Source organism: Danio aesculapii, chromosome 7 (genome assembly GCF_903798145.1).
Source record: "Danio aesculapii chromosome 7, fDanAes4.1, whole genome shotgun sequence".
Taxonomy (NCBI): Eukaryota; Metazoa; Chordata; class Actinopteri; order Cypriniformes; family Danionidae; genus Danio; species Danio aesculapii.
Genome location: NC_079441.1, coordinates 59,296,546 through 59,311,633, shown reverse-complemented (window position 1 = coordinate 59,311,633; position 15,088 = coordinate 59,296,546). Strand labels below are relative to the sequence as shown.

Sequence of the window (15,088 nt, the reverse complement as noted above, 5' to 3'; positions counted from 1 at the left end):
GACCCACATCTCAAAGGACCTTTCCTGGACCACCAACACCTCCAGCCTGGTTAAGAAGGCTCACCAGCGCCTATTCTTCTTAAGGCAACTTAAGAAAAACCAGCTTTCATCAGCTGTCTTGGTGAACTTCTACCACTGCACAATAGAAAGCATCCTGACCAACTGTGTCACAGTCTGGTATGGAAGCTGCTCTGTTGCTGAGCGTAAGGCACTGCAGCGGGTGGTGAAAACTGCCCAACGCATCACAGGGACTACACTGCCAGCCATTGAGGACATCCAGAAGAAACACTGTCTGTGCCAAGCACGCAGTATTCTTAAGGACACCTCTCACCCTGCTCACAGACTGTTTTCTCTCCTGCCTTCTAGCAGGCGCTTCAGGCTCCCCCGGACAAAAACCAGCAGACTGGGGAACAGCTTTTTCCCCAGAGCTGTCTTCCTTTTGAACTCTGCCCCTCACTGACTCTTTTGCCCCCCCCCCAATACACCCCCACACTCCTCTAACTTATACTCCTCACAATCACTGCACTATTTAACATTTGCACATTTAAATTTTGCACATATTCATTGCACTGATTTACTTATTTGAACTGTACATACCCACTGCACATGGACATTTGTAATTATGTTTATCTGTCTGCACACTTCTGCTATTAATAGCATCCTGTATTCATTTATTGTAAATTTCTGTTCATAGCTAATACAACCTGTATATAATGTTCATAGTACATCCATCTGTAAATATTACCATAGTTTTTCTATAACTGCACTTTATAACTTATACCTATATCCTGCACTTGCTGCTATTGCACTGCTGGTTAGACCGAAACTTTATTTCGTTGCCTTGTACTTGTACATGTGTAATGACAATAAAGTTGAATCTAATCTAATCTAATCTAATCTACAGAAACATGCTGTTTAGCATATCTTGCTAACTTTGCAAGTTATTTCATTTATGCTTACCCTGATGTATTTGTATGCCAAGCAACAACAGTTACTTTGAAAGTTTCATTCTCAGTAATGACTGTGAACATCAAAATTGTATTTGTGTATTTCTCTGTTTATATTATCTGATTTTGGACAAAACTACATAAGGTTTGTAAGATTAAGACCTAAAAAAAATCCTTCATTTACTTGTCAAATAAACAATGCTGAAAAATAATGCATGAAATATGACACAAAACTAAAATGTTAGAAAATTGCTAAATAAATAAATCTACAAAACATATCCTTTTTATTTCTATGCCATTATATCTAAAAAAAAAAAAACAGTGCAACTTACTAACATTTAAACATTTTCGTTAAAAGAAAGAAAGAAAATGCAAGTATAGATTTTCTCACTCCCATAAATTACTCAAAAGTGAACTCAAAGTCCTATTAGTCACTCAAAATTCTCAAAAAAAAAGACATTGTAAACAGCTCACAATTATAATTATAACATCTTTTATTAAATAAAAAGCAAATGATGTTTTAAAATCAGCATTAGATCAGTACAGAAAACTGCTTGAAAATAACTAAAAGCTACAGTCAGAAGAAAGCCACACAGAAGTGATGCTGAGACACAATAATATGACTTAGTTACCTTATTTAAAATGTAACCTTCAATAAGTCGAAATTTGCATAAAAAAGTATGAGTTACATTATTGCACACGCAGAGATGTGTGGTGTTCTCAATAGAAACACATGGACCAGACAAAACAACAACATTCATTTGGTGTGTGACTTCAATCATTATTACTTTCTCTTTCAATTAAATCAATAACATTTTTGGGGATCTTGAGACTCACATAAAACAGCCATTATGCAAATATGAAAACCAAAAGACACATCTCCGCGCTGCGCGATGCTGTCATCCATGAATATTAAGTCATAGACTGAGTATCTGAATCGCAGATGCCATTTATTACGATTTCAAGATTTGAACATTGCCAAAGATCCTTAGAAATCTTTATTTGTATATCTTTACAGATTACATTACAATGGTTTCTAGCACAATTTCTGCCATCAACACAATGTGGCATCAACACATTTCTGCCATCAACACAATGTGGCATCAACACATTCAACATTTGAGAAATATGAACGTATCTAAAAGAACAAAATTACACAGCATATGGATCATTTATTATGCTCTCCCATATCTAGTTCCCTGTAGTTCAAACAAAAAACTAAATATTCCTAATGCCAGGCATTTTCCATTGATTCAACATGATTTTTGGTGCAGAGGACTTCAGCTGATCTATTTGTAAATTCACTGAATTGTGAGAGGCAGTATCAAGTGAGATATTAAAAAAAAAAAAAAACGAACTGAATTTGTGCCAGCAACATGTAATCATTGTTCAGATGGAAGTGGCGAAGAGAAAGATCTGGAGCAAAGGCATCACCTTCAAGGTTGAGAGGTCAGCAAGAACAGCCTGCAAAAAAATAAATAAATGTAAAAATTGTATTAAAAATATAGCAATAAAAACCATTGACTGTATAAGCAAAAATCACAGAATGGATAGACGATAGAAATAGGATGACAACTAGCTTCTTGTAACTTAAATTAGAAAAAAAATGTTTATTGAATCATTTTTGAAAAATCCAGTACCTATTTACAATGCCGCCTGTTGATTGATTTTCTGTTAAAGGATTAGTTCATTTTTTAGTTTATTATTTTGCTAAAACAACCACCTGCATGTACTTTATCCTTTTTATTACATTGTTTCTTGCCAAAAAATGTAACAATTACATACAAAACAGAGCCATACTAGTCTACTAATTCTTGAATTGAAAGACAAAATCTGATGGCTGAATATAGCATACCATAACATACTCATTATTCTATCACAAGATGGTGCCAAACAGCCAAAAACAGTGGTGTGACAGACAAGAATATATATATATATATATATATATATATATATATATATATATATATATATATATATATATATATATATATATATATACACACACACAATGGTTCTGATAGCCGTGCGATATTCTGCCAGTAACTGCACTCGTCCGGCCTCTTCACCCTTGTATATTACTCTGCCCACATACAGCAACAAGCAGAGGACTCTACAGTTTGACAAATATTGCTGCTGCAGGACAACATAATGTACTTTTGAGGCTTTTTTTAGTCCAGAATGTAGTTGTTTAGATTGCAACTATGCAGTTTATTCATAGGGATAGTGCCTATTTTAAAACATTTATAATTTCTGAGAGACAGCATGCCATTAACCTGTCTTTGAACAGAGCAAAGACGGTTGACGTTGTCCATCAACAAGATGGCAATCTCTCTCTTTTGTATGTTGTAGTGCTCTATTTATACCATAATAACTGTAGTGTGTTGAGTGCGAGATCGGACTCATCTTAAAATCTTATATAAAAATATATATATTAAAAAAAAATAATAATAAAAATAATAATAATAATAATATATATATATATTTTTTTTTTTTGAGGTCGTACTTTACTTTTACTTGAGCACAAAAGTCTAATCAGTACTTTAACTTTTACCAGAGTCGTTTTAAACATGAGAATCTGTATTTCTTCTTAAGTAAAGGATTTGTTTACTTTTGCCATCTCTGCTCTCTGCCCACCACTAGTCTTAGTACAAGATGTACCTACAGAAGAGTCAAGCCGTAAATAGGAAAATTGTCAAAACTCATTTTTGAGATTTTTTTTAAGAGAGATGCTACTCCTATTCTATGCTATACAGTTCTCCCGCCAGACCAAGATATTGGCTGAATGGATTGAAAAATTGTAAAACTCAACTGTTTAACTCTAGGGGGAGCTGTAAAATAAGTGTTCCTTTAAATAACTGCTATTACAACTGAATCACAATCTGAATTGAATGAACATTGAAGTGACTCAATCAAAAAAATCTACAACAATGCAGTATCGATTGTTTAATGTTGAACTGAACTTGTTTCAACTTGAAACTGTCAACCTCACACTTTCAGATGCTCTGGCAATAAAAACATCTGACACGTATTCATAGTCAAACTATGAAAAGAACACATAACAGCAATCCTGTTTCACAAAATGGCGTCTGTTGCCCTGTACTGATGCGCCTCACGAGCTTTGAAGGTGCTAAGAGTGCATCCACCCTCACAGGAGCCGTTTGGGCGGGACTTTCAGAAGGAATCAAGCGTTCTCATGCTTCAGTCCTTATGGAATTGGAAGCAAATAAATTTAGAGGCCCCTATCAGGTTAGCACGTCTCATCTAATGTTTCATGACCAAGCCTGGGGACTAAAAATACGACGTGTTATGATACTTTCTCCGGTAGGGGCCAGGTGGTACATAAGCAAGCAGATACTGTCCGGCAGCATCTTCGCAGCGTCTTGGGGCCCGGGCTCGTGCGTCACTGCGGCTTACAGCCAGATTTAATGAAAGCAGCTCAGATGCACTTTTACTACAGCTGTCAATCACGCAGTTGGATGTGAAAGCATCCTTTTAATTGACACAACATCAAGCAAAGTGACTGGAACTGTCTTGGGTGTTCATTATTTAATCATGTAATCATTTAAAGTAGCACAGTCAATTGAGCCGTTGAAGAGAGTTTGACTGGCGGGAGATCTGACCAGTGTTAATGCAGTTTGGCAGGCAAACAAACTATACAGTGGAGTTAGTAGATCAACATCAGTGGGCTTGTGAAAAGTTCTCATATGGGATTTGCAAAGCAGACGGTAGGTACCCAGACAGGCTGAGGAATACACAAAATTTCACATCCACTCTTGTCATATTGACCTTATTCCTCAATACGGAAGTGCGCTTGTTTTTGCGATTGTTTTAGAACTTCTGATTCAGTTGTCTATGAGAGAAAAGACTAGGAATAATGAACGGCAGAAAACAGTCAAACTACTTGCTCTACAAACAAGTGTGTTCATGTGTATACAGACAAAGCAGATTAAAATAATAAGAAATTATCAGTTTGCAAAATTAAGCAGCAGAACCAGCTGGTTTTAATGTCTAAAAATGAATGGAAGTGAATGAGAGCGAAGTGAGTCTCAAGCCAAAAAGATTTAAATGGCTGTGACCACTCGTACGCAAAAAATAAGGTCAATAAATCAGCTTCATATAGAACTTCACTAAAACCAAGAGCCCTTTCTTTGTGCCTTAATCAAATGGTTTGAATCTTTTAATCATGATAACTGATCTCTGACTAATTTGGTTCTTTAAACAAGTTTCCGAATCAGATTAAAACATCTGGATTTGCAAATGATATGTGCAACTTTCCACATACAATGGATACAGAACGTTTTCAGAGCCCCTTACATTTTTCACTTTTTGTCATATTGCAACCATTTGCTAAAATTATTTTAAAGTTCATTTTTTCCCCACATTAATGTACACACAGCACCCCATATCGACAGAAAAACAGAATTGTTGACATTTTTGCAGATTTATTGAAATTAAAAACTGAAATGTCACATGGGCTGCGTCCGAAACCGCATATTTCCATACTATACAGTACACTGAAATCAGTATGCAAGCCAAGTAGTATGACCGAATTCATAGAATTCGAAAATCAGTATGCGAGAAGTACCCGGATGACGTACTATTTCCAGCGAGATTCTGAAGTGCGCATACCATGCACGCTGCGCTATCCCATGATGTCAAGGCACAGATTTGGCCAAGGTTTCAAAAAAACCTGCTGCACTTAAGGTTGCTAAAAGCACAGTGGCCTCCATAAGCCTTAAATGGAAGACGTTTGGGATGACCAGAACCCTTCCTACACTGAAAAAAAAATTATTCCTGCAAAATTGTTGCAAACAAGTTATGTGTTGAATTTAAACAAACAAATAAGCTTAGTAATGTCCAGCTCAATTTGTTTGTTTTAACTCAGCCCAAAATTTTTTTTACAACCACTTAACTTAAAAAAAAAATCTGTAAATCCGAGGAATCATCTTTGAATAATTTTTTTCAGTGTAGTTGTTTTTCAGTCAGTGTAGCTGGCCATAAAGAAGGTAAAGAAGAACCCAAAGATCACTGTGGCTGAGCTCCAGAGATGCATTTGGGAGATGGGAAAAAGTTATAATAAGTCAACCATCACTGCAGCTCTCGAAGTCGCTCCTCAGTGCAGGACGCATGGAAGCCCACCTGAAGGACATCTCCAGGATGGTGAGAAATAAGATTCTCAGTTCTTATGAGACCAAGATAAAAAACGTTTTGGCATTAATTCTAAGTGGTGTGTGTGGAGAAAACCAGGCTTTTCTCATCACCTGTCCAATAAGACTCACGGCTGTATTTGATAAAAAGGGGGCTTCTGCTAAATACTGAGCAAAGGGTCTGAATACATGTGATATTTCAGTTTCTCTTTTTTTACTAAATCTTTCGACAATATTGAATTCTGTGTTTTTCTGTTGATCTGAGAGTACTTTAATGATGAAAAAAAATTTACTTGAATGATTTTAGCAAATGGCTGCAATATAACAAAGAGTGAAAAATGTAAGGGGGTCTGAATACTTTCCATACCCACTGTATGTCATAGGCTATTTGTACAGGCTTTATGCTGATGATGTATATATTTTTGATCAATGTTGCAGAGCAACTTTGGGGAATGATGCCATAAATAGGCAACAAGGTGAAACACGGGGCAACTAATAGGGGCAATGTGTTAGTGATACAATATTGCTGCCCATTCTTAATTGGAAAGTAGCCAAGCAAGATCAGTCAGCAACACTGCTCAAAAAGTTGCCCTGTATATGACCAGCAAGACACTTTAATGTGTGATTAATATAGTATTTAACGATTTATTAAGTTTTACCTTTAAAGTATTTTCTATGTGACCTTATTCAAGTGGTCATGTCTTTAATCATGCACTCTCAGAAGTGTGACAGAGTTACCTTGTCAAAGAATGCGTTTTTATCTAGTAGTTAAAATGTATACATCCAGTCAATCCTTCATTCATTCATTTTCTTTTCGGCTTAGTCCCTTTAATCTGGGGTCGCCACAGTGGAATGAATTGCCAACTTATCTAGCATATGTTTTACGCAGCGGATGCCCTTCCAGCTGCAACCCAGGACTGGGAAACATCCATAAACACTCATTCACACACATGCACTACGGACAATTTTAGCTTACCCACCAAATGCATCTATACCAAAAGTCTTTGGACTTGTGGGGAAACCAGAGCACCCAGAGGAAACCCACGAGAACACGGGGAGAACATGCAAACTCCACACAGAAATGCCAACTAACCCAACTGAGGCTCAAACCAGCAACCTTCTTGCTGTGAGGCGATCTTGCTCCACCGTGATGCCTAAGTATACATATTAGTCACTAAAAAGTACCTTTTTCTTTTTAAACACCTTGAAACTGTACAACTCTGGCAGTTTTTACCTTTAAATTGCATAGGTTTGTTTCAACAATCTATTTAAGTATTTTACAATATTGTTAGTTTACCCAGTTTAATACAGTACTCTACAGTAAGCAAATACCAGCAGTTGGTACATCCTAATAGTATAACCACCTTTGCTTAAGTGACACAACATAATCCTGTTTGTTTGAAATAAGCCTTCTTGTGAGCAGGTTTGAGCTAGATGAGTTTTGAAAAAATGAAACTATCAAGGATTGTGTCAACCCCTCAGTAATCAAATCCAGCTAACTGGGTATTCAACAGAAAGAACAGACCAAACACACGGTTTGTTTTCTTTATCTTACTAAAATGACAATATTTTGTTATTGTGTGTATTCTCAAATAACAGTTCTCCCCGTTATAGTTTTGAATGCCTGACTCTTATCTCCATGACTGATTTATTAAAGCTTTTCAATTGCAAAGCTATTTCACTGATAACATTGCCAATGTGCTCATGTTTTCATGTTTGTGCAAGTGTGTGTGTCTGCACTAAATGTGGACACGTTGGTATGGGAGAAACGCTACCTTGAAGAAACGCTGAACGCTTGTTTTACATACATAACATTTTGGTTAGGTTTAGTTTATAGTTTGTGTCCAACTGTTTCTTTGCTTATTTGGTTGCTTATCGTCTCTGTGGGTTTTGTTGTTGTTGTAGTCTATATGGACATTTATTCTTTTTTTTTTCGGCTTAGTCCCTTTATTAATCTGGGGTCGCCACAGCGGAAAGAACCGCCAACTTATCCAGCATATGTTTTACGCAGCAAATGACCTTGCAGCTGCAACCCAGTACTGGGAAACACCCATACACTCTTGCATTCCCACACATAGACTACGGCCAATTTAGCTTACCCAATTCCCCTATAGCGCATGTGTTTGGACTGTGGGGGAAACCGGAGCACCCAGAGGAAACCCATGCAAACTCCACACAGAAATGCCAGTGGACCCAGCCGAGGCTTGAACTAGCGACCTTCTGGCTGTGAGGCGATCGTGCTACCCACTGCGGCACTGTGATGCCCTATTGACATTTAAAATAAAATAAATGATTTATGATATGGTTCTCAGGTCAAGACCTGCGTAGAACTATTTTTAGGTCTGCACTTCCTTAAAAAAATTATTGCACACATTAGAATGTTCATTAACTAATCAGAATCATTCCCCAGCCTTGCAGTATATTATCAAATAATTTAGACTTCTCTCTCATTTTCTTTTCTTTAAACACTTCCAATGTAACTCATAGGGCAATTACTTGAAGGATTTATTTATTTATGACTTTATTAAATGTACATAATATGTATAAAATGAAAGTAAAATCTAAGTTACTTTTGACAATGCAGCTTCTGCTGATGTGTGAACAACTTGAACCTATTGCAAAAATCTTGCACCCTCACATGAAATTCCTGATTGCATGGATTCCAGATGAAATGTTTGGGGAATATCATGTTACATTGTCATGGCAAGGCGACATGGTGGCTCAGTGGGTAACACGATCGCCTCACAGCAAGAAGGTCGCTAGTTCAAGCCTCGGCTGTGTCAGTTGGCATTTCTGTGTGGAGTTTGCATGTTCAGATTTTTTCAACACATTTCTAAACATAATAGTTTTAATAACTCATTTCTAATAACTGATATTATTTTATCTTTGCCATGATGACAGTAAATAATATATTACCAGATATTTTTCAAGACACTTCTATACAGCTTAAAGTGACATTTAAAGGCTTAACTAGGTTAATTCTGTTAACTAGGCAGGTTAGGGTTATTAGGCAAGTTATGTATTACGATGGTTTGTTCTGTAGACAATCCAAACAAATATAAAATAATAGCTTAAAGGGGCTAATAATTTTGACCTTAAAATGGTTTTTAAAAAATGTAAAACTGCTTTTATTTTAGCCGAAATAAAACCAAATTAGACTTTCTCCAAAAGAAAAAAATATTATCAGACATACTGTGAAAAAAAAAAAAAAAAAAAAAAAAAAAAAAAAAAAAAAAAAATATATATATATATATATATATATATATATATATATATATATATATATATATATATATATACACACACACACACACACACACACACACACACACACACACACACACAGCACTCAGCATATACAAGTGCACCCCTCACAAATCTCACTTTTAAATCCATATTTTTAACAAGAAGCTCTACAATATTATATATTATACACATTAGATTAGTTAGTACTGAAGCCAAATCTGGAGCTTATCTAACAAAATAACTTGCGATAACGGTCCAAAAACTAGTACAGCCAAATGTATGTTATAAAAAAATATTAAATACAAATTTTAAAAAAGAGAAGAAAAAAAAATCAAGAGAAGCAAAAAAATTAAGAATTTAGTAGGTTGTAATTTTGTAGGTTGTAATTTTTTTTGCAATATTTAGCTTTAATTTAATTGTATTATCTTTCAATTTCTCAATATGTTTGGTGACTAAAATATTATTTTAATAAATATATCTGTTTAATAAATCTGTTTTGTTTAAATGCACCAAACTACATTGCCTATATTCACTGAGAAATGGAGAAAAATATTCATTTTCAAAATGGGTTCTACTCAATTATGCTGAGCACTGTGTGTGGTTGTATATGTATGTATGTATGTATGTATGTATGTATGTATATATATATATATATATATATATATATATATATATATATATATATATATATATATATATATATATATATATAATTCCTCATTGTTATTTTTTCTGTTAATTAATGCATTATCTAATGTTATCAATTGTGACCTTATTGTAAAATACTACCAGTTACTAATATATTACTAATGTAAATAAATTTGTGTAAATTACTATCACTATTTTAACATTTAACAATTGACCCCATTCAGTTCCAGAATAAGTGTCCACCTATGACCTAGATTTTTGCATTTATAATCAAAAGAAACCTGTAAACAATTTTGTAGTAATTGACATTACACCACAAACGCAGTGTTAAATCAAATTAAACGTGCATCACATGTGTAATATGTCTTTAAGTAATGACCTTTAAACTGTTATGCACACACATACACACACTCACGCACACAAACAGTGTCGACAGGCAACTGTCATGCTAAGGTTCCCATCACATTTGACATCACATAGTCTAAACACTTTAAAACTAGGGTGTGGGGGACTTGGTCCACATTTAAAAGTGGTTATCCCAGCAATTTTAAAACATGTGCCTTGGGTGGACTGGGTTACTAGTGTTGGCTGCCAGTGAAGACGCTATTTATGTATCCCTTAACACTCGCAAACACGCATACACACACACTCTTGCAAGTAACAACCTCAGCTGATGCCAGTGATGTCACTTCCATTAGGTTTTCGGCTCTGAAGGCAAAGACAGCAGTGGCCAGGACTAAAAAAAAAAAAAAAAAGAGGGAAAGACATCCAAGAAACTGGGTATATGCCATAAAACTGACTGACCCTTGTTATTTAAGAGAAACTAACATAAGATAAAATGAGACTAACATAAAAGGTCATGTTTTCAAAATGAAGGTACATTAAAAACAGATTAAAGTGTTTTGAGAACAGTAATTAAAATGCTTTGACCTTTATGGGTTTATTTACTCTGTTGAAAACAAAAGAAGGTATTTTGAAGAAAGTAAAACCTATAACCATTGATTTCCATAATGGGGAAAAAAATATTATATGTAACCAATGGTTACAGGTTTCCAGCATTCTTCAAAATATTTTATTTTGTGTTCAACAGAAGAAAGAACCTCTTAAAGGTTTGAAACAAGTATAAGAAGAGTAAATGATAACATAATTTTCTTTTTTGGGTGAACTATCCCTTTAACTAACTAACTATCCATCCATTGAGAAACAAACAGTGGCTATACTGTTACTAAAACAGAGAAGTGACAGAAAAATGCGTCTCATGTTCACAATAGCTAACAAAAGGTCACATATTAGGGAAATGTCAACCTACCAGCTACAATCTCCAAGGAATTGTATCCTAGGATACGATCCCATAACAACAGGAGCTGGTCAGTGGACAGGTATCCTGAGAAGGCTCTAACTATCCATTTGAAAGCAATACGTAACCTAACACACAAAGAAACAGACATGCTGAGAAAAACTCACTAAAAAATACACAAATCAGATTTAAACACTTAATTAATTAATAATAATTAATAAATAATTATTACTTGTATTAGCACATGTGGTGAACTGAATGTGCAGAATTCAGCCGCTAGATGGCGGTGCAGTGCTACAATATCATAACTGTTCTTAAAGGAATAGTTCACCCAAAAATGACAAGTCTTTCATCATTTACTCAGCCTTTACTTGTTTTAAATCTTTATGAGTTTCTTTCTTCTGTTGAAGAAAACTGTAACAATTTACTTCTACTGTAGGGAAAAACTAAAATTTTAGAATAACTTAAATAACTTGGGGTGAGTAAAAAGTGAGTAAATGATCAGTTTTGGGGACACTACTCCTTTACAAAAATAGTTTGAGTTTCTTTTTGTTTGTTTAACACAAAGTAAGTTATTTTAAAAAATGTTGGAAACCTGTAACATTGTATTTGTTTTAGCTGCAATGGAAGTCAACGGTTACTGATTCCTAACATTCAAAATATCATCTTTAGTGCTCAACAGAAAAAGAACACAAAGTTTAACCACTTAAGAGTGAGTAAATGTTAAGCCAATTTTTTTAGTTTTGGGTGAACTATCCCTTTAAAATCAGCTGTAATTTTAAGTAATACAAGTTTTACATGAAAGCACATTCACACACATGAAAATGAAAAATTAGGATTAGTATCAACAAGAATTTAAAATTTTCAGAAAAATTCAGTCGCTAAGATGTTATTTCTAGCTTGTTTGCAATGGTGTTACAGGTGTTTTTTTATGAGTTGCTAAGAAGTTAGAGGTGTTTAGTTTGAATCTCAAGTAACGTAAGCTTTGTATGATTATAGACAATAAACAAGTCCATAAAGCATGTTAGCCCTTTAACTTGCATGTTTTTGCCCAATTTCTTTGGTTAAATTGTGTTCCTGACACCATTTAGGTCAGGCGTGTCCAAACTCGGTGCTGATGGGCCGGTGTCCTGAAGAGTTTAGCTCCAACCCTAATCAAATACACCTGAACCAGCTAATCAAGCTCTTATTAGATTTGCTAGAAACTTCCTGCAGTGTGTTGAAGCAACACCAGCCCTCTAGGACAGAGGTAGGGAACCTATGGCTCGGAAGCCACATGTGGCTCTTTGACCAAAAATATGTGGCTTTACAACTGTCTCTCTTTAATAATATCTTAAAGCTTAAAACACTGTAACTGTCATTAGTTTCCTGTCGAAAATACCATTTTATTCACTTTTTAATGTATTTTTACAGGAAAATTAATAAGAACTCCGTTTACAATAAAAGCGGTGCTGTGGATCAACTTGAATCGCGACACCAATAAAGGGCAAGCAACTTACATTTTTATGGTCACCTCGTACAAGTAAATTCAAACAGTATTCATGAGTGGTGATGGCGAAAGAGAAAAATTCTATAAATTGTCCTTTCTTCATTTATGGACTTGCTCAACATGTAATGCTTCATATTTGTTTATTTTTGAGTTGTAGAGGAAAATAAATGAAGAGAGGATATAAGATACACCCCAATGGCTCTTTAAAAAAAATGATTTGCTAAAAAATCAGAAATGGCTCTTTGCTAAAAAAAAAAGGTTCCCAACCCCTGCTCTAGGCATAGGTGTCAAACTGGATTCCTGGAGGGCCGCAGCTCTGCACATTTTTGCTCCAACCCTAATCAAACACAGCTGATCCAACTAATCAAGGTGTTCAAGACTACTAGAGATTATTAAGCAAGTGTGAGTTGGAGTTGGTTGAAGCGAAACTATGCAGAGCTGCTACCCTCCAGAAATTGAGTTTGAGACCACTAATTTAGGGTTTCTGGATGGCTGCACAGTTCAGTTTCAACCCCGCTTCAACACACTTAAGCTGCGGTCACACTGGGCTTTTCCTCCCATAGACTTCCATTCATACGCAAGCGAATGCGTCAGACCGGAAACGCAAGGTCATGCGCTAAGTTTTGCAGGCCGCTGCGGTGCAAAATTCAAGCTTGGTGAACTCTGACCTGCGTAATCGCGTCACTTGACTGCATGAGACCAATCAAGGATCAAAACTGCACCTCTCTGGACAGAAATTTAAAACATGGAGCAATCGCTCGCTTTTTTAATGTCTAATAATCTTGTTTAATCCCGCCCCTTTTCGCAGCGCAGTACGACAGAATTTCGCACACACAAAGCCCAATGTGACTGCAGCTTTAACTGTAGGTTTAATTGTTGTGTTCTTAACAAACAAAAAACTAACATAATTGGTTTGATCAGCTGTGTTTAATTAGGGTTGAAACTAAACTGTGGCAAGCTGTGGCCCTCCAGGAACTTGATTTGACACCTGTGACTTAAAGCAGGGGTGTCTAAACTCTGCCCTAGAGGGTCGGTGTCCTGCCGAGTTTAGCTCCAACTTGCTTTAACACACCTGCAGGAAGTTTCTATTACCTAATAATGCTGCAGTCACACTAGAGTTCGAGCATGCGAAATTTTGACGTATAGCGCTGGGCCTTCAAAAATTAATCGGAAAAAGAAGTGGGCCCGAAAGTGAAAAAGGTTAAGAATCCCTGTTTTACATTATATCAAAGTAGTATTAGCTTAAACTGCAATTTGAATGCTTAACTAGGTTAAATAGGGTTTTTTGATTCTGTCGTCAATCAACAAATAATAATTTCTTAAGGGGGTTAATAATATTTATTTCACTTTATTGAAAAATAAAGTTTCCATGCCAAAAAAATAAATAAGATCTAATATAAAATGCTGTGAAAAATGTTCTTCCTCTGCTAAACAACACTTTCGAAATACTTCACAGGAAAGCTAAAAACTTTGCCGTCAAATGTATAGCATAAAAGATTTTAAAAAGATACTAACTATTGATTCAATGAATAGTGTAATCTGCAATGTCAACTCACGGCTGGGCTCCGATCTCTCGTAGATGGTAGAAAAGCTGAGGAAGATGAGCCTGTAGTAACCTTTCAAACTGCAAGCATAGAGACACTATACCCTAACAAACACAAACAGAGATTTGATGAGAGAAACTCATCAACCCTAAGCCAACTGACTCAAAGGCAATCAATCATGTTTCATCTCACACAGATACTTACAGATGGATGTGAGGAGATGGAGTGTAGTCTGAAGAAGTAGCGAATATACATCTCCCTAAACACACTGTAGAGCTTAGATGGCTCGTTATATAAGAAACACAGAGGAGCCACTGCAGCACAGAATAAAGACATATGCATGTTTATTTAGAAAGCAGATTGATATATTTGATGGTATGCATTTTTATTCTTTATACATACCGTACATTGAGAAGCCATGGAATGGGATGACACCTATGAGACAGAGAACTGTTTAGAATTGATTTATTTTGAATTTATTTATTAGGATTAACCCCATTGAGATGTCTTACAGTGTATCACAATCATTTAATAACAAAACACAAATCAAAATCAAAACAACACAAAATCAAAACAAAAAACACATCGAAACAACATAATATAACACAAAACAAAAAATACAACAAATCAATTGAAAACAAAATCAAAACAAAAAACAAATTGAAACACTACAAAACACCACAAAACGCAAAACAAATCAACACAAAATAAAATCAAAACAAAACACAAAAAAATCGAATCAATTAAAAACAAAATCAAAACACAAC

At 35.3% G+C, this 15,088-nt stretch overlaps 1 protein-coding gene across 1 annotated transcript in view; it reads right to left on the bottom strand.

Moving 5' to 3' along the window:
• Positions 1 to 1,927: 1,927 nt before the first annotated feature.
• Positions 1,928 to 15,088, bottom strand: part of tbc1d19 (TBC1 domain family, member 19) — a 73,721-nt gene continuing 60,560 nt past the window's right edge. Inside the window, exons 17-21 of the mRNA XM_056462280.1 lie at positions 14,526 to 14,635; positions 14,334 to 14,425; positions 11,301 to 11,416; positions 10,657 to 10,727; positions 1,928 to 2,411 (exon numbers count right to left, since the gene is read on the bottom strand). Of these exons, the coding sequence (XP_056318255.1) occupies positions 2,337 to 2,411; positions 10,657 to 10,727; positions 11,301 to 11,416; positions 14,334 to 14,425; positions 14,526 to 14,635 (464 nt within the window). The 3' untranslated portion in view covers positions 1,928 to 2,336. The remainder of the gene's footprint in view (positions 2,412 to 10,656; positions 10,728 to 11,300; positions 11,417 to 14,333; positions 14,426 to 14,525; positions 14,636 to 15,088) is intronic.